The sequence below is a fragment of the Pipra filicauda genome, unplaced genomic scaffold, assembly GCF_003945595.2.
Source record: "Pipra filicauda isolate LSUMZ 115617 unplaced genomic scaffold, ASM394559v2 scaffold30_size5312502_pilon, whole genome shotgun sequence".
Lineage (NCBI taxonomy): Eukaryota > Metazoa > Chordata > Aves > Passeriformes > Pipridae > Pipra > Pipra filicauda.
The window spans coordinates 5,002,770-5,023,853 of record NW_024104432.1 but is presented as its reverse complement, the minus strand read 5'-3'; the positions used below and the strand labels follow the sequence as shown (position 1 = coordinate 5,023,853).

At 38.3% G+C, this 21,084-nt stretch overlaps 1 protein-coding gene across 1 annotated transcript in view; it reads right to left on the bottom strand.

The window, feature by feature from the left end:
- The window catches only part of LOC113992859 (protein eyes shut homolog), a 262,860-nt gene that overhangs the window by 206,493 nt on the left and 35,283 nt on the right, over positions 1-21,084 (bottom strand). The window contains exon 3 of the mRNA XM_027730560.2: positions 3,265-3,494. Within this exon, the coding sequence (XP_027586361.1) occupies positions 3,265-3,494 (230 nt within the window). The remainder of the gene's footprint in view (positions 1-3,264; positions 3,495-21,084) is intronic.

Here is a 21,084-nt window from a genome sequence, read left to right as displayed (position 1 = left end):
ACAACCTGCTGGAGTTTATTAGTCAAGGAACAATTGAATAGAAAAAGGAAAAATGCAGTATTGCATTTATAACACACTATCAAGTTAAAACACTTGAGATAATGACATTCACTTGTTTTCACTCTAGAAGATGGTCTTATACACTGTTAGAAACATACAATTGCTACTAAGAAACTAAGTGCTGTATTTCACCCTAAAAACGAAACAAGCAAATCACACATTCTAGTGAAGCCAAGATATCCACGTAGGGTTTGTATGTGGTATGCCATGCTGACTGTTAATATGCCAGTTAAGTGTATGACATATTTTCTTGCTGAAATTTAGTTAATGGTAGGTGCAAGGCAGATCATAAAGATGAATAACGAGAATATACTACTGAAATGTACAGGTATACATTACAGCAAAATTACAACAGATCATAGCTAACTTTAAGGAGTTGAGAGACAATTTCCTTGACTGGAACACAGTTTCTGGATTGCTTACATGATAGTTTACTTTCTCCATTGCAAGGTCTATGGTAAATAATTATAAAATTACTACAGATGCCCTTATCTCCTCTAAATATGAGATCTTTCCAAGTTTCTTGAAGAACTTGTCTCTGAATATCAAAGGCTTATAGTGATAGTTCAGTTGGGCAATTTCTGCTTTTGTTACAGTAAATTGTCACTCTCATTGAAATTTTAGGATTAAATAAAATCACAGTATGCTGCAGTTACTTTTCAACTACTAAATACAGGATACATTAAGTCGTATCCTGATCTACATAAACATATGATGTGACAGCGCACACTCTGGGATGTAACTGTCCCAGTGAGCTGCCAATGAGCATGTCACAATAGCACTAGCAAAAAGGATGAGGCTGTTCCTTGTGTTGAAGGAATACAGAGGGTAAAAGCAGAGCTTTGTGAAAAGAGGAACTCCTTGATTTGTCTTCTCCACACAAAATGAAAGAGAAATGTTATTCTTCCAGTGCTAGAACTATTACAAGACATCCTATACAGAAATATTAATTGTTGTTAATATCTCAACATCAGGCATGGCTAAAAGCTTCAGGAAAGCAAATAACATCTCTTCCACTCTTAGGAAAAAAGAATAGATATCGCATGAAAACTGGACGTTCAACTATTAAAAGGATGGTATAATTATACAGATGAGGTTATATTCTCCACAGGAGCTACTTGTTTCAGGGTTTCTTTAAAGCTTGTATTCTGATTTTGTTGAATGGAATGATTATAGATGTATCTAATGTAAGGTGCTCAAGTCCTAAACTTCAGAGATTTGGCTACAACTGCGACTTAGTGTAATAGACCCATGCTTTTAATTTGCTCTTCAGGTACTCGTAATTCTGTCATATTTTCACATATGATTTTTGAAACAAGATCACAGAAAGAAAGAGAAGAGACCCCTTCATTTACACAGGTAAGATAAATTTGAAAAATTTACTTGGAAATGTAGTTGGAAGTCAACTCATCCCATTGTATGAACTCAGCAGGGCTGCACTGGTTAATCTTCAAAAGAGAAAATGGCTTAAAATCCTATTTTTGAATAAACAACTCAAAAGTAGCTATTTCAGTCAATGAACGAGGAGTTACTTCCTCCAAAGTCTGTGGCACACGGGAGTAAGTACCCAGCCCAGACAATGATTCAAACACAGGTTATGTAAATTTTCATTAAAAACGCCAAACTATAGAAGACTCCTGGAGATTGACAGATCAACTAGAAATCAGAAGAAAGCAGTAATCAGACATTGGTGGAAGGAACCGGTGGAGTCTGGACAAAGTGTCACCCGACAGAGTGGTTGTGCACACACATTGATATGGCCTATTACCACAGGATGTCTATCAAACTCCTGTTTAAATTTAATATTGCTTACTTCTGGCATAACCCTTGGAAAAAGCAAAAACCTGCTCACATCCAAAATACCACAGATGATGCTGATACAAAGGGTGCCAAGTGCATTCTTTGGAACACAGAAGAGAATTCTGGCACATAAAATGTATGTAAATAAATAGAACACTTTATTGAAATTTTGAAAATACTTCATCAAATCACACACTGAATGGTAACTAAATCTGTTATGTTTGATGGAAACACACTTTTTTTGGTTCTGTTATTTTATGTTGCAGTTTCCACAGCTGCAGTGTATTGAAAGCAAGTGCAAAGAGTATTCCCAGAGACCAAATATGTAGAAGATACAGAATTCAATGTAACACTGACAATTAAAAAATATATGATTAAATTTGTTTTAAACTTGGGAAAGGCTGAATGGTAAAATATTCTCTGATATATAAGCAACACATGACAAATTTTTTTTTTAGAGCTGACAGTCAGTGATTGCTTTCACATATAGTGAGTGCAATGACCTATTTTTAGACAGTAATACAAGGTGATGTTAGCTCAGATATACTGGCAATCTGGCAAGGGCATTTTTAACTCTAGTTGCTTTTACTTCATACCACGGGAAGTTCATTAGGAGGATGATACAGTTATATAATCATAATGTAGACAATTTTTTTGTTAATTTCCTGGACACTAGGAATTTAATTCTATGAGAATTATCTACTGCAATTTATAACACATGGTACCATAAAAGCTAAAGCAGGTTTTGAAGCCAGCTATAGAATTTGTTCTAAAAAGAACATTCTGAGAAGCAGTAATGCAAAGCAACTACAATTACAAAACAGAAATATTGATCAGTTTGCCTTATAGCCTTGACTTTTTACAAAGAAACCAAAATTGTTCAAAGAATTACTTTTTATTCAAATTGTAATTAAAATATGTTCATTTGACTGCTCTGTGCTTTATGAGCAGCAGTAGTAGAATAGAAGTATAAATGAGCTATAGAGTAAAAAAAGTCTTTTTCAACAAAGGACCAGGCACAGTGATGAATAAAACTCAATCCATAGAAATGGAAAACATATAATCTTTTGAGGAAATCTTCTCCATGTTTTTGTAAGTTAACTTTCTTCTGTTCCAGAAATACTACATTGAAAAACTTGCATTAAAACTGTGCACAACAATTTGCACCAATAATACATTATTTTTTTCTTAAGTCTGCAACTCTTAGAAGTGCGCCTGACATATCTTACATCGTAAATAAGTACTATTAGAATTACCTCAATGAATCTTCTCCTCAGTTACCAACAGTTACCGGGATGAAAAGCAGAGAAACCTGATTATCATTACCTCTTCCCCTTTTCCACCTCCAAAGAAGCATACAACTTGCATTTCACAACTAATTGAGAAAAAATTAATCACAACTACCTTTTTCACAAAATCGACCAGTGAAGTGTAGTGGGCAGTCACACCGAAACGAGGTGGCCCCAGTAGGCAGAGAGAGAGGATGACAAGTCCCTCCATTATGGCACAGTCCTTCCTGGCATACAGATGGCAATTCAGAGGAAATCTGAGAGGACACAACAGGTTCAGGCAACTGAGGCACATCAGAAGAAACCACAGGGAATGCTGTTGAGAGATGTGTGGGCACAGGAATTCTGAAAGGAGAGACAATGTATCAAAACAAAGCAAATCATGAGATCTAATTTTGCTACTATACTTAAGCTACAACTAATAACTCTATTGGGGTTTTTTTAGAAATTCAGACTATAGTCAAGAAAATGTGAGTACATGAGGAACTCCCAAATTAAGTCCCCATCCTGAAATCTAGCAAAACCACAGTGAAGGTATTTTTTCCTGTGAGGGAGCAAGAAATAACCTCCATGCATATGGCACTGCTTGTACATGCTCTCATAATTCATTTTTGGTGGATATCAACAATGGATTGATAAATAAATACAGCCTTCACCTGTTTTTCAACTCTGCTTATTACTGCTTTTTGTCTCTTCCAGAGAGCCAAACTTGTGACTCACTAAAACCAAACAAATGTAAGGCTACCAATTTACCAAACAGAACAACTTATTGTGCATCACACAAATTACTATGATGAGGGCAAAGCAAAACTAATCAAAAGTAGCAAGAAGATTCATGACTACTTAGTAAGGGTTTTGAGTTTAGAAAATATTCTCACTGCATTTTATGTAAGAGATAGCTGTTCTTTGATTTTCTGAAGTTCAAGAGGTTCATATTTTTTTCCAGAAAGCAACTTCTAATTCCAAATTCTAATTTGGCAACAGTAATCTAGTAAAATATCTTACTATTTATATCTCCTTCATAACTTAAAACTGGGTTAATATTTCTCTTATGTCTCAATACTCTGCCAAAAAAAACAATGATCAGAGGGCTGGAGCATCTCTCCTGTGAAGACAGGTTGAGAGAGTTAGGGTTGTTCAGTCTGGAGAAGAGAAGGCTCTGGTGTCCCTGCCCATGGCAGTAGGGTTGGAACTAGATAATCTTTAAGATCCCTTCCAAACCAAACCTATGATTCTATAAAAGGGAGATAAGGTTGAACTGAAATGTCACTAACATTTTGGGCAAAACAGAGCACAGAAATTAAGTGCCTAATACGATGCTTTATAGGCACCACAGCTAGTGAAAGACAGGACTTTTGGCAATGTGTTAAACATCAGCAGTCAAATTCTCACATATTTTGGTGAAAATGGTGTCATAAATCTGCTTTATAAAAATAAAAATTAAAAAATAAATCATATACTGGCCCCTGCTGTGCCCTACCCTTTCTGCTTTTCACCTGTTCTTGTATCTGCTAAAAATTCACCATATTTTGAGTTTGTAGTATGTCTTAAAAAGAAGCATTTGAAAGTGATGAGGTACCAATAGAATGCAACTGCAGAAGCAAGGTGGGTGGGGACACAGCAGTGCGACGGGACATCTTCAGTGGGACATTGTATTCACCACATCAGGCATCTGTCTTATTAAGTGTAGCTTTCAACTTTTTTACATCATTTATTCATGACAACATGAAAACCAATTTTAATAATTTACTCTTTTGGAAGCCATATTTTAGAAAGTACTAACAAATTTAATGAGTTTCTGAAAAAAAAACCACCCACCATAACATATCCTAGGTAAGTATGTTTTCTCTGTCACTATTAAAAACTCACTTCTCTGATTTTTCAATACAGTAAAAAAGCATATATGCCAAGAGGCAAGTAGGAAGAAAAAGAAGCTAGGCAGAGGAATGAGAGAAATAATTCAGGGCAAAGTAAATATCTAAGGAGACCTAGAGAAAGGCACAGTAACTGAAAAAGAAGTGGATGCTGGGAAACAGTGAAAGGGACACAGGGCTTATGTGACAGTAAAGAGAAGACATGCAGAGCCCTAATGGTAAGGAAAACACCAGAATGGGATAGTGAAATAGGTACCCAGATTGCATCCAAAACTTAAGATAGCCAAAACACACACACTGTGGTGCTTAGCAATGAGGATTTCAAGGTAGTTAAAAGTCATCTACTTTATATGAGAGAATAGCATCCAAAAAAGATGGCAGTAAGCAAGAAGGATGAAAATAAATCCCTAAAACATTTTTAAGGCTAAGGACTTGCAAAACTTAGGAAAATAAGTTACTTCCTTTTTTTTTTTTCATTTACATGAATAGAATAAGAACGTTTCTATTTATATAAATACAATTAAAACAAAGAAATTGCTGGTTTTACAACAATATTTTTCTTCTGGGGGAAATAACTAACGTGATCTTCATGTAGGCTATTCCATTTAGAGCAGCATTAAGAGCGTACTAACGTGTGTGTTATATTCTACCAGGCTAGCACAGCAAATCAAAAATGCTTAGTCACCTGCCTCTATTAGAACCATTGATTAAAACTAATTAAACACAAATATTCATTTTCTCCCCAAGCATAACCTAAATGTTGTATAAAATCTGAATTAATAGTAGGTTTACATAAAGATTCAGCCATTTACAGGAGAAATTTATTGGGATCAACTAGCGGTATTTGGGGTTGATTTTTTTGTTACTCCTGAAAAAAAAATCAACAAAAACTACATGAAAGTTGGGGAATAAACAGGGCATAAACTAAGCTTTCACTACTAGCTATCAGAGAGACCATTTTTCTAATGACAGATAATCTTATACATGACCAATGCAAAATTTACTCCTCTGAACCTGGTCACATCTACTGTCAGGACTAAAATGCTGAACAAGAGGTAGAGCTCTCTGACTGGCAGGTCATGCATTCTTGTGTCCACTGGAAGCACTGATTTCCAGCTGTGGAAGTTTCACATCCCCTTTCTGATGGGAAACTACTGTTCTTCTCTAAAGTAGAATCACAGCAGTGTGCTTTAAATGAAATTTTATGAGGGCAAGTAATACAGCCTTGCTTCATTTTTTGGTTCATATCCTAATCCACAGAAAAGAAAGAAAGGAAAGCTCCTTGGTAGGCTGATTTCTCCCTGGTTCATTTGTTAATTTTTCACAGGATGTCAGCCTTTGCAGTGCTGTTCTGGATGTTTTGCTTCTAGATGGTGCCTGACTGTGTTCGTGCCAGCACTGCTTCCAGGCGCCCTGCAGCTTGCTGCCTTACCACAAAAGCGAGATGAGTTTGCTGGGGCTGGTTAGTGGGGCAAACATCTGCAGCTGCGCTCGCAAGCCATTCAAGCTGCTGCTGTGAATAAGCAATGACCTCAGCTCAATGAATTTTAACTAAAACATTATTTGAATAAAGAGCTGGGAAGTGTTTAAAGTAAAATAGCAATTGAGGTGTTAAAAGTTTTGACAAAGTGTAACAAAAATATATCAAGTAAAACTTGATTCACTGTTACTACACAACAAGGTACAATTTTATGATTGTGTTTTTTTTTTTCTTTTCAATTTCCTAGCCTGTTACTACCTCTCAGGTCAATAATGCACACAAATATATTCTAACTTGCTCCAAGCAACAACACATTGTTTTTAATGTTAAAATGAACTCAAAAAGTTCAGTTTTAAAGGCCTGCAAGCTTGTGTTTCATAGCTAAGTGCATGTAAGCTTGAAATGCTTGTTTAAACATAGACCTTAGTGCAATTTGAAGTCTTGTTTATTTTATATTATATTGCTTGATGCTCAAGGAGATGTATGATGAACTGAATGGCAGGAATCATCATTTAGAGATCATGCTCTGTGTTGTTAAACCTAAAGCACACATACCCAAACCAACTGTGCTTCTCTCTGCCCTACACTGTCGTCTATTCAATAAGAGCCTGAAACTATTAATGTGTGGAGTTAGAGGCACTGCAGCTTAAAAAGTTAACAAACCATCTTGGATGCCCCAGCTGTGCACTGGTCTGGCAGTAAGGGACTCAGCCTTGATGAGGACTCAGCTGGATGTTGCTGGTTTAACCCCTGCAGTGGCACCAGTCACCAGGGCCAAGACAGCTGTTCAGCCTGAAGAAGGGAAGGCTCTAGGGAATCTTGTCAATTTGTATAAATACTTGAGTGGGGAGGTAAGTGGAAAAGATGGAGCCAGACTCTTCTTGCTGGTGGCCAGTGAAAGGACGTGCAGCAATGAGGACGTGGCAATGGACACAAACAAAAATGCAAGAAATTCCACCTAAACAGAAGAAAATATTTTTTTCCCCCCAGAGAGACCTATCTGTATAATGGACATCAAACTGAGACCTGCAAAGAGAGAAGACTTGTCCCCCAAGTAATTCATTATCAGGCTGATGGCAGCTGTGTCTACAGAAGCACTCTGACATTTCCCAGGAAGCAGGCTGCTGAGACATGCAATGGCATGGGAGTCCCAATGATATGATAACATCTCCACTGCCTATATCTTCTGGTACTTACGCACTTAACATTTCATTGCTGGAGTAATGGATTTAGCCTTATCTGATATGAGTGCAATAAAGAAGTTTGTATTTTTAGCTTGTCAATAAAGTAGTTGGTGCTGGAAATCAACTGCTTTTATTTGCAATTTTCTTCGGTGGAAAAGTGTGCATATGCCATTTTTCTTAGGTTGTGACAGAATATTATTTTAAGCAAATGTTTTAGAATTTGGAGCCTAAGGAAAGATTTTTCAAAAGCATTAGAATGAGTGGCAGAATATAATTTCGAACCTTATGAATCTGAAAACAACTGCACTTCATGGAAATTTTGGTTTAAACAGGAATAAAAACCTAGTACCTTGCACGTAATTTGGCAAGAATAAATAAAGCCTTTTACAGGCTGTTTATTTCACTGTTCACAAACATGTCAAGCAGAGTACTTTAAATAGCATCTCACTGATTTCAATGAATCCACAGAGCAGTATATCTGTGCATTTATCCTCCTGGAGAAACCATTTACATCATTTGTCATGGTAACTGTGAAAACAATTTAAGAGATTACCAGATATGGATTATTCATATTCAGCAGTTTATATGTGAATCTGTTTGATTTGGAAGAATCAGGGGTCTGTTTTCCTAATAGAGATGATGTATGCTCAGGCATACCTCTTAAAAAAATTTAGCTCACAATGTATGTTCCAGACTGTGAGTCCATCTTCTCCCTCCTACTAGACACAACATTTGGTAGCAGAACTCAGTGATACTGTAGTTGCAGCTTTTCATTTAAAAATTCATGATTGGTATAGCATTATCATTTGCAACTGCTTTTGCACACACAGTATCTCATTTAATGGTGCAAACTCTTAGCAGTGCCAATAATATGTGGGATCTACAATGCAACTGAGGATGTGAGGATGCAATTAACAGATATAATGAAGTTTATGAAATCTCTGTTTACAAATACAAAGAAAAAGTTATAAATTCCAGGATGTATAGCAGTGGGGAGAAATGTCAGTTATGGAAAGACAGGTGAAAGGGGAAAGATGAAAAGGAAATACTTGTACTAAGAGACATATTTTTGTTCTGTTTGCTTTAAAGTACACAGATTCCACAAACTTTGCAATGGATAAATAAATTAATATGACACAGAATTTGCAGTAACAATAATTTATATTGAAAGTTTAATAGCAAAAACCTTTCCAAACAAGACAATAAAGTGAATGTTCCTTAGACAAAATATCCTTAGTCCCTAAGTTTAGGACATGACTAACAACAGTTTTGCTAAAACTGAACAACTGATTCTATCTAGCTTTAAGGAGCAAAGAGATTCTTCCACCTCACTGATGCCAACCATAATTTTGACTTCAAAATGCACGGTCTACTTATGCAATATTATTGCGCAACATTTCCATGACAGATAAAGGAGAATTACTTCTAGTAATTAGAATTACTACTAATCCTGAATATGCAATTAATTTCCTAAGCAATAATTCATTCAGGCAAGACATCTGCATTGTAGTTTTCGGGACTGTAGTAGCCAAACCTTTGATCTTTGCCCACAGTGAAGATTCTCCAGATGGCTAGTGCTCTGCTTTGACAAGAAAAAAAAACCTGAAATGGTTTTTGGAAAAGTGCAAATCTGTAGTCAGGTAAATATTCTAACCTAAGGAATGGGGAACCATATGTGAACACTTTTAGTTTCTCCATTCTATCCAACAAATGCTTATTCCATGCAAGACAGAACAGTTTGGGACTGGTTTGGGGAGTTCTTACAGCAGTTTTGGAAGCAGACTGGCATGTTTATAATTCCATCGAGCTGAAGACAGAACTGAAGTCAAGAATCTGATAAACTAGAAGAGTGCTCTTACTGATCTGAAGAATAAAAACAGAAAGAAAGTATGTACCAGCAGTAGACATGTCTTCCACAGTCTCATCTCAATTTCTTCTGGTAATATTTAGGAAATACTGCCCTCTGGGAGATACACTTATGAAACAAAGGCATTCTTAGACCATAACAAGAGTGAGGGGGACTCTCAAGAGAATCAAGGTGTGTCAGGCTGGAATTCCAATGCACCTTGATAACATTACAGATAAAATACAGTTTTGAGAGTATATACTTTGCTTTTAGATGTCTCACATAAGAACAGTTTAGACACTTAAATAATTTTACAGATAGATTGCCTTATTTCTTTTAGCATTAGTTTCCCGTGTGCTGAAAATAGTTCTTGCCTACTTAATTGAAGTAGGGGAGGCCTACATTGGTGCTTTTGACTGGGGTAGAATTAATTTTCTTCACAGTAGCAACTACAGAATCACAGAATATGCTCAGCTGGAAGTCACCCACAAGGATCATCGAGTCCAAATCCTGGCCCTGCATAGGACCATCCCCAAGAGTCCCACCAAGTGCCTGAGAGTATCATTCAAACGCCTCTTGAACTCTGTCAGGCTTGGTGCTGTGACCACTTTCCTGGGGAGCCTGTTCCAGTGCCCAACCACCCTCTTGGTGAAGAACCTTCTAATGTACAACTTAAACCTCCCCTGACACAACTTTATGCCATTCCCTTGGGTCCTGTCACTGATCACCTCAGAGAAGAGGTCAGTGCCTGCCCTTCCTCTTCCCCTCACAAGGAAGTTGTAGACTGTAATGAGGTTTCCCCTGAGTCTCTTCTCCGGGCTGAACAGACCAAGTGATCTCAGCCGCTCCTCATACGAGTTCCCCTCAAGGCCCCTCACCATCTTCATCGCCATGTTTTTCTAGTAGCTTAATATTTTTCTTATATTGCAGCACCCAAAACTGCACACAGTATTCAAGGTGAGTGCAGAGCAGAGCAGGACAATCCCCTCCCTTGACTGGCTGGTGATGCTTTGCCTGATGCCCCCCAAGGACATGGTTGGCCCTCCTGGCTGACAGGGCACTGCTGACTCAGATTCAACTTGCCATTGATCAGGACCCCCAGGTCCCTTTCCATGGCACTGCTTTCCAGAATCTCATTTCTCAGTCTGTACAAACACCTAGGGTTGCCCTATCCCATGTGCAGAATCCGACACTTTCCCTTGTTGAACTTCATATGGTTGGTGATTGCCCACTGCTCTAATTTGTTGATGTCTCTCTGCAGGGCCTCCCTGCCTTCGAGGGGGTCAACAGCTCCTCCCAGTTTGGTGTCATCTGCAAACTCACTTAGTATCCCTTCCAGTCCTGTGTCTAAATCATTTATCAAGATGTTGAAGAGCACAGGGCCTAAGACGGAGCCTTGAGGAACCCCAGTAGTGACAGGTCACCAGTCTGATGTTACCCCATTCACTACTACCCTCTGTGCTCTACCCGTGGACCCATTGCTCACCCACCACATGAAGTGTTTATCCAGCTATGTGCTGTCTGCTTTGTCTGGAAGGATTCTGTGAGAGACAGTATGGAGAGCTTTACGGAAATCCAAGAAGATTGCATCAACTGGCTTCCCTTGATCAGCTAGGTGGGTTACCTTGTCATCAAAGGAAATCAGGTTTGATAAGCAAGACTTTCCTCTCATGAAGACATGCTGGCTGTGACCAATGACTGAGTTGTCTTTCAGATGTTTCTCAATACTTCCCAGAATAATCTTCTCCATAACTTTACCAGGCACTGAAATGAGACTGCCAGGCCTATAGTTTCTGGGGTCCTCCTTCTTGCCCTTCTTGAAAATCAGGACAATGTTCTCCAGCTTCCAGTCATCCGGGACCTCTCTGAATTCCCGAGATGACTCAAAAATCATTGAGAGGTTTTATGATGACATCAGCCAGCTCTTTGAGGATTCTTGGATGAATCCCATCAGGTCCCAGAGAAGATTTTTAGGGATCCAACTGGAGCAGCAAATACTGCACAAAGTCAGGATTGACTGGGACTTGATCATTCTCCCAGTCATGGTCCATCATCTCTGTTGAAGACAGAGGCAAAGAATGTGTTAAACACCTCTGCCTTGTCTCTGTCACTTTTTGTGAGGTGACCATCCTCATCCTGTATCGGGCCAATGATATTTCTATACTGCCTTTAGCCATTAATATATTTGAAGAAACTCTTTTTATTGTCCCCCACATTTCTGGCAACTCCAGCTGAGCTTTGTCCACATGAATTTTCTCCCTAGAGCGGCAAGCAGCATCTCTGAATTCCTGCTGTCAGTAGAGATTTTAAAGTCAATCGCTCTGTGGTCTCTGTGGCTAAGAGGACCACCAATCTCCACTTATGCAACTATGGGTCTGTGTTTTGTATTTGTACTGAAAACAGTGTTGGTAATATAGAGATGTTTTAGTTATTGCTGTGCAGCGCTTGCTCAGCGTCAAGGCTTTTTCTGCTCCTCACTCCACCCCACCAGTGAGGAGGCTGGGGTTGCACAAGGAGTTGGGAGGGGGTATAGCTTGATCTCAACTAACCAAAGGGAGACCCCACACTATATGGCATCATACTCAGCATATAATGCTGGGGGAAGAAGAAGGTAGAGGGGACATTTAGAGTGATGGCATTTGTCTTCTCAAGTCACCATTGCACGTGCTGGAGCCCTGCTTTTCTGGAGACGGCTAAACACCCTCCTGCCCATGGGAAGTGGTGAATGAATTCCTTGTTTTGTTTTGCTTGTGTGTGGGGCTTCATCTTTATCTATTAAACTGTCTTTATCTCCATTCACAATTTTTCTCACTTATACCCTTCTGATTCTCTCCCCCATTCCACAAGGAGGACTGAGCAAGCAGCTGAATGGGGGTTAGTTACTGGCTGGGGTTAAACCATGACATTTTCTAAATATTAATGAAGATTGCCGGATAGAAAGTTTATTGCTATTCAAAGACTGTGCTACTGGAGAGAAATGGGAATATCAGAAGGCATTCTGTATCTATAGAAATTACTATAAAAGCTGTCCTGCAAGCAGGGTGAGACAGTTATATAGAAATTATTAGTGCAGAAAGAGTTAAAAATGCAGAGTACTGTTATGTATCACCTAGTCTTTCTCCCAGACTTAATTTCTAATTATATCTTAATGCTGGAGAATGGCTGGCATGCATAAACACAAACATCATTTATTCATCAGTAATTTGGCATTTAATTAAAATATTGCTTCATTCTCATTGAGAGCATAAGAAAGAACATTGTAAATATGACAGGTCAAAAAATCCCTATGATAATTAACTTATAGAATAAAAAATGCACTACTGAAAACATCCTAAATAGAATTTCACAAGGTAAAAAATAAGGAACTAAAATAATAGGCCTCATGTAAATTTTTTTTAGGAGGAAAAAATTATTTTATAGTCAATAAAGTGTGTGACACTGATGAGAGAGTAATTAACAAACCCATAGTCAGGGTTTTACTTAAGAACAGAGGAGATTAGAGCTTTTACCCTACTTGTTTATCTCATACACTCCCACATGTCCTCACTCCACCCATACCCTATTATGTTCCTTAGGTCTCTATTTTCCTTCCTAGCAGAGAGATTGCTGCTGGTCTGGGAAGCTTGAGTGGAAAGTCATGTTGATTCACACTGAGCTGCTGTTTGTAGGAATTGGTCTTGACTGTTACCAGCCACGATTTCTGTGTGTCTCCTGGTATTCATCTCCACACACCTCTCTCTTATTACCAGTACCTTCCCCACTTCTAGGATATTTCTTCCAGCCAGGATGTTTACCTCCTTCTTTCTCAGCCCTCTTCTTTTGTCCAAGACCATATCTTCTTTTCAGGAACTCTTATTTTTCAGCACTCCCTTTTCTCTCCAGAACACCCAGCACCCATTTTTCCCAATGAAAGTAGACTCATGGAATCATAGTCACAGAATAATTATTGTTGGAAAAGACCTCCAAGATCATTGACTCCGACTTTTGACTGAATACCACCATGTCAACTGAACAATAGCACTGAGTGCCACATCCAGTTGTTTCTCAAACGCTTCTAGAGATGGTGACTTCCCCTTTCTTGGGTAGCCCATTCCACCACTTAACCACTCTTTAATTGAAGAAATTCTTCCTCATGTCCAACCAGAACCTCCCCAGACAAAGCCTGAGGCCATTTCCTCTTGTCCTGTGGCTAGTTCCCTGGGAGAAGAGGCCAGCTGCCAGCTAGCTACAACCTCCTTTCAGATAATTGTAGACAGTGAAAAGGTTCCCCTTGAGCTTCCTTTTCTCCAGACTAAACAACCCCAGCTCCCTCATCTGCTCCCTTTACCAGCTCTGTTGCCCTTCTCTGGACTTGCTCTAGTACCTCAATGTCTTTCTTGCAGTGAGGGGCCCAGAACTGGACACTAGTGACAAGTACAGAGGGATAATCCCTTCCCTGGTCTTGCTGGCCACAGTTTCTGATACAGGTAAGGATTCCATTGGCCTTCTTGGCCACCTGGACACAATGCTGGCTCATGTTCAGCTGCTGTTGACTAGCACCCCCAGGTCCTTTTCCACTGGTCAGCTTTCCAGCTACTCTTCCCCAGTCCTGTAGCACTGTCTGGGGTTGTTATGACCCAAGTGCACTTGGCCTTATTGAACCTCATGCCCTTGGCCTCAGCCCATTGATCCAGCCTGTCCAGATTCCTCTGCAGAGCCTTCCTAGCCTCCAGCAGATCAACACTCTCACTCAACCTGGTGTTGTCTGCAAACTGACTTAGGGTGTACTCAATCCCCTCATCCAGATCATCAAAAAAGATAGTAAACAGGACTGGCCCCAATACTCACTGGGGAACCCAACCAATGACTGGCCACCAACTGGATGTGGCACCATTCACCACCATGCTCTGGGCCCACCCATCCAACCAGTTTTTAACCCCATGAAGAATGCACCTGTCCAAGCTGTGGGCTGCCATCTTTTCAGGACAATGCCATGGGAGAGAGCATCAAAGGCTTTACTGAACTCCAGGTAGACTACATCCACAGCCTTTCCCTCATCCGCTAGGCAGGTCACCTCGTCATAAAAGGAGATCAGGTTGATCAAGCAGGATGTGTCTTTCCTAAACCCTGCTGACTGGGCCTGATCCCCTGGTTGTCCATCTTGCCCCAGAAACTTGTGAGTATTTAAGGGCACAACAGGTCACTAATTATTTCCTCCTGAAAATTACATTCTACTGGATTACTTCTTCTGAATTACATTATATTCTGCTCTCTGTCCCTCTCTGCCAGCTCAGGGGTCCAATTGCCCTGGAGATTTCTGTTAAAGACTGAGGTAAAGAAGTCATTAAGTACTTCAGCCTTTTCCTTATTTTTAATGACGATGTTCTCCTCTGCATCCAGTAAAGGATGGAGATTTTCTTTGGCCCTCCTTTTGTTTTTAATGTATCTATAAAAACACTTTTTATTGTCTTTCACAGCAGTGGCCAGATTGAGTTCTAACTGAACTTTTGTCTCTCTAATTTTCTACATGACCTAATAATATCCTTGGACTGTTCTCAAGTTGCCTGCGTCTTCTTCCAAAGGTCTTAAATGCTCTTTTTTCCCCTGAGGTCATGCAAAAGCACCCTGTTCAACCAGGCAGATCTTCCTTGCCATCTCATCTTTTGGCACATAGGGATAACCTCCTTTTGTAGCTTTAAGATTCTCTTAAAGTATGTCCAGCCTTCCTGGACAGTCCAGTTATAAGGACTGTTTCCCAAGGGACACTCTGAACCAGTGTCCTGAATAGGCCAAAGTCTGCCCTCTGTAAGTTCAAGGTAGAGGTTTTCTTGACCCCCTTCCTTAATGCACCAAGAATTGAAAACTCTATCATTTCATGGCTGCTATGCTGCAGATGGCCTCCAACCACCGATAGTCTCTCTATGCAGAACCACAGTGAGATCAGCCTCCTAAATGGTGCATTTATCTCATGTCTTTTTATTAACTGGAAGCTTCAGGGTGTGCTACTGTTTTTTGGTCCAGACATTACCAAAATTTACAAGCACTCATATTGCAGCTATCAAGTAGGAGTTGAGAATTGCTTGAGAATTAAAAAGTTCAATTTTGGGTATTTGTGTGTGTGCCCTGTTATCTGCTGCCTCCTATTGTTTACAATTTAACATTTTTTTTTCCCTACAGCAATATCATATTTTAGAGTGTCCCAGTGTAAGATGCAATGCTGGTAGGTGAATTTTCCTTCTTGTAATGACTGTAAGGGTACACTAAACAATGTTATGGTATCTTACTAATTGGATTTTCCTAAAGAAAGATTGTTAGATGCTGGAGTAAGGAATATTTATCTTTCATGCAATTGGAAAACTATTTGAATTTTGGCCCAAATGTGTTTTTGTAATGAAGACTCTCACTTGAGAGGGAACAAATACTGTAACCCTTCCTTAATGCACCAAGAATTGAAAACTCTATCATTTCATGGCTGCTATGCTGCAGATGGCCTCCAACCACCGATAGTCTCTCTATGCAGAACCACAGTGAGATCAGCCTCCTAAATGGTGCATTTATCTCATGTCTTTTTATTAACTGGAAGCTTCAGGGTGTGCTACTGTTTTTTGGTCCAGACATTACCAAAATTTACAAGCACTCATATTGCAGCTATCAAGTAGGAGTTGAGAATTGCTTGAGAATTAAAAAGTTCAATTTTGGGTATTTGTGTGTGTGCCCTGTTATCTGCTGCCTCCTATTGTTTACAATTTAACATTTTTTTTTCCCTACAGCAATATCATATTTTAGAGTGTCCCAGTGTAAGATGCAATGCTGGTAGGTGAATTTTCCTTCTTGTAATGACTGTAAGGGTACACTAAACAATGTTATGGTATCTTACTAATTGGATTTTCCTAAAGAAAGATTGTTAGATGCTGGAGTAAGGAATATTTATCTTTCATGCAATTGGAAAACTATTTGAATTTTGGCCCAAATGTGTTTTTGTAATGAAGACTCTCACTTGAGAGGGAACAAATACTGTAACAATGGCATTGATAGCAGCAACAAGAACCATCAGCAACAAAGTAATTAAGAAATTCAGTACTTATGACCTGATGTGCAATCTCTTTTCAATTTCTAATTCTCCAAGGCATTAAAATACCCTCCCAGGTAGTCTTTTTCCTCCAAAATAATTGAAGAAATTTTATCTGCAAAAAAGCTCTTGGACAGAATTCACTTTGTCAAACATTATCTGCCTAAGAACTTCAAAACCTGCCTGAGAACATCATCTTGGTTCTCCCTGTAGATGTTCTATATGCAGAAAGAAGCATCTCCAGTTCATCCCATTCTAAGAAAAGTAACCACCTTTCTCTGTATACTAGAGATGGAACTGAGTAAAACAACTGCGATGAGCCAGGAGAAATTCCTGCTTCTACTCACTACGTTACACTTAAAATTATACATGTTTCGAGTATATAATGGAAAAACATCCCAAACAATTGTTAGGTATTCAAAACATTTCCTAAAAGCACTTCCTAGGAATCACATACCTTTACAGCAAAGAATGGGGAGGTTTTCTCCACCCTTAGTGATTTATTTCTCTGTCAGTGTCCCAGGGAAGCTGAAACCCTTATATCTGACCAGTCTGCCAGTGTCCTGTAAGGGGACCCTGCAGCGAGCAGATTCACAGGACTGGAAGGAGACTCAACTGCGCTTTTCGGGGGGGCCGAGACAACAGCGTAAGGGAAACCCCTCAGCAGACCTTCCCAACATGTTGTCTGCCATGGGCAACTGCTCGCATCTGTAGAGGACTCACTCTAACAGTTCATGGAATAACACTCTTTACTAATACAAATTGTGACAGGTTAATAAAGTTCGTGGTTGTCGGTGATAGTGTCTGACGCAAAAACGTTTAAAGCAATTGAATAATACTACAAAGTAAGTACAAACACAAGCTCTAATACAAACAATCTACTAATATACTACAGAGCAAGCACAAGCTTGCATTTAGCCTATGTATGTTTCTTACCTAATAGGTGTCCCTATAGTGGGGGCAAAGACAGATTCAGCCTGTCGACTGATCCAAGCGGTTTTGATGGAGTCTTCCTCCACTTTCCACCTACTCTCAACGTACATTTAAACTATCTCTGTAGGTTTAGGTGATTAAAGTCATACGTACTTAATAGGGTAGTTGTCCTTGGCCTCTATCTCCCTTGACTGACAAGTACTGTAGGGTCTTTGAACAACAAAGTGTCACCATGTTCCCCTCCCTGCAGGGATGCCTACGGAGGGAGGCTGCACCGTCTTCACTCCACTGCTCCACTCCATCCCTTGTAGCAGGTGCTTATCATTGTTTAGGGAACCTTTGTGGGGCATGTCGGCCGCTTTCCATCCAGGGAGCAGCAGCTGCATTTTACCCTGTAATTCTTAGTCTCCTCTAATTTTTAACCCTGTCCACTGTTCCATCTATTGTATCGGTTTGCTTAATAATTTCTATTATAGGACCTAAGATTGATGGTATCTAAGATGCAGAGATTTCCTGATAATAAGACAATTTACGATCAGCAACAGATGGTAGATATGCAATCATGCCTGCATCATGTGTTTTGCATTCAAGGTTGTATGGCCATATTCCCAAATTAGAGAACTTGTCTTACTCTCTTTATATCAGAAATTTATTCTGAGGGGAAAAAATTATTTATTGTAAATAAAACTAATCTCGCAACCAGAACTATCTTGCCACTTAAGAGTTCTGAATGCTGCTGAATTTATTTCATATACTTTAATTCAGTCAAAAAGATCTTATGTCTTCTGTTTTATGAAATGGATTTTATAATTGGTTAGTGCTGGAAGCCGGTTATTGATGTCACACTTGTGTTTATAGTGCCCAGAAAAGATTTAATTACTTCCTGTAATTTCCATCCAATACTTACTCAATTTTAGAACATCAGTGAACTTTGTTAGACAGTTAGTTCTAAGAAATTAATGCATTTAAAATTGTATAATGTCATTTGTCCTCCAGCCTTGATCCTTACAGATGCAAATATTTCATATTACATCTTGATATTTAAATAAGGAATTTTTTTTGACAGTTAAGATATGCCAAGTCACACTTTTATGTCAAGTAGGATGTTGCATGGGTACTAGTAGTGCAGCACCTTGTCCTATCTACTTCTTAATTTTAGCATGGTAGAGAGAGAGAGACAGAAAATCTGGCTTCAGAATGCTGGTCTGGAGCACATATATCTCAACAAGTTCATGCACAGCATAGAGATAGTTAGTTTCTTGAAATTTAGTTCATTTATGTTCACGTCCTCTTTTTGGCATGGCTGGCAAATTTAACAGCTCATGATTTTGTGAGCTGAAAACCTTCCTTTTCCCCATACACAGACAAATTACTTTACATTTCTACTATTGCTAACCACTGTTTCATTGAAACTTTGGAGCTCCAAAAGAAATACATAAAACTATAACTTAGACTGCCTCTAGAAATTTACCAATGACTTTGGAAAGATGTGAGTAGGAACTGAATGAGAGAAAAGAAACCTCAAACTTATTTTTACATTACATGTGTGATTTTGAGTAGATTGTTGAAAATATACATGACTACCTACTGCAGTTTTGCACAGATGAAGCAGTATTTTTGTATACTCTGAACATTCTGCACATTACAGAAATTGATCTTCTGAGAGCCAGACTTTCTTTCATTTTGTAACTGTTTATTTTAAAGTTTACACTTATATTTTGAATTGTTTGTATTCTGGTTTCTACTTTTCATATGCCAGAATTTTTGAAGGAAAAAAAAGATTTTTTATTCTCACAAATATATCAAGATCTGTCTTGAATTTTCTGTTGCATTTCTGAAGCATTTTCTCTTTACTCAAGAGCTGTGATTTTGCTTTTAAAGAAGGAAGGACAAAAAAGGAAAGGATACAAGAAGATTTAAAGTTGTTCCTTTTCTGAATAGTTACTTCAACAAAGATCAATAGCAGGGTTTTTTTCAACTGTTACACTAGTGTTTCAAGGCTGCAGGGGGCAGTGATGCACTGTTTATCTACAGTACTGCAGAGCAAGAGTCAGACAGGATAAGATTAAACAGTCCTGCAGGTTACAGATTCAGAAAAAAAACCACATAAACTATTTATAATCAATTTAGGTTTTGAGAAATTAGGTAATTGTAAATATTTATATGAATTTTGGACGGAAATTAATGTGTCTTTTACAGGTTAATATATTTGTTTTTCTGCTGTAATCTGTTGTAGGGATAAGACTGTTTTCTTAACTTTATAACCAAGGTCCTTTGAAGGATGATATATCTTTCTAGTGTTGCATTACTTAATATTACAACCTTAACAAACAATCTCTATCCTCTGTGGAAAATAAAATTTTGCTTAGCAGCTCTCCAGAGAAGCCCATTTATTCATTGTAGATAATAACTTCCTTATATATTTATCAGTCAATACACATTCTATCCAATTCACAGTCATTTAAGCAAGAATGTATTAAAATAAGGAATAATTATATTTTTAAAAAAATGTTTACATATTATATCAATTTGTTTAATATCTTCTATTATAGGACCTAAGATTGATGGCATCTAAGATGCAGAGATTTCTTGATAATAAGACAATTTATGACTCAGCAACAGATGGTAGATATGCAATCATGCCTGCATCATGTGTTTTGCATTCAGAACTGCTTATTTATTCTTTAATTCATTTCTACACATAATTAATTTCTTTTTTTTTTCTGTGATGCATCTACATCACAGTTCCATTTTTTCTGTTCATCTCAAATCTGCATTTACAACTGTACTAAGTTAAAGCTGCCTAAAAAACCCTTTCTAGAAAGACATGCAGTGTAATTTTAACACAGCAATACATGAAGAAGCCACCACTTCAATTGGTAATTTGTACTAATTTTAATCATCGTTGTTACTACAGCTTTTTTGGGGGGTTATTACCAATTTTGACCTTCTGCTTACAGCTTTCAGCCATTGGTTTTACCATACTGGTCTCTGCTGAGCTAAAGAAACCTCCTCTGTTGTGCTTCTTCTCATTAAACATATGTGCTACCTTTGTATACACTATAATCACCTCAGTCATACGTTAGAAAAAAACTAAGACTGAATTACTAAAGTATCTTTCTGCATAGCTTTTTATAAAAATATCACCAATTTCTTCAAGCTTTTTTTAATTGTACCTTTCATCTTTATATTTTTTAGGTACTGCTCCATTGCACACCAATACACAATGAAATACAGTACAACCAATGTCACAATCAATAGTGTACACAGAAACGAATTAATCTTCCTTCTTTCTTGTTCAGACACACAGAAATCACATTTATCATTTTGCCCCAGAAACTTACATTGAGTTGCTTTTCTACTTTAGCTAAAAGCAACTCTTCAGGATATTGCTCTTGCTTTGGGGTTTGGCCAGTAATTTAAAGATGTACAAAAATAATTTCAAAAAATTACTAATATCTCCTTTTTTCAGGCTTTCCTTTTCTGAAATGTTTGAGCAACTTTAGATGATTTTTATTTTAATTTAAATACCTTTTATTACGTTGATTGCATATTAATACATCAGATTTG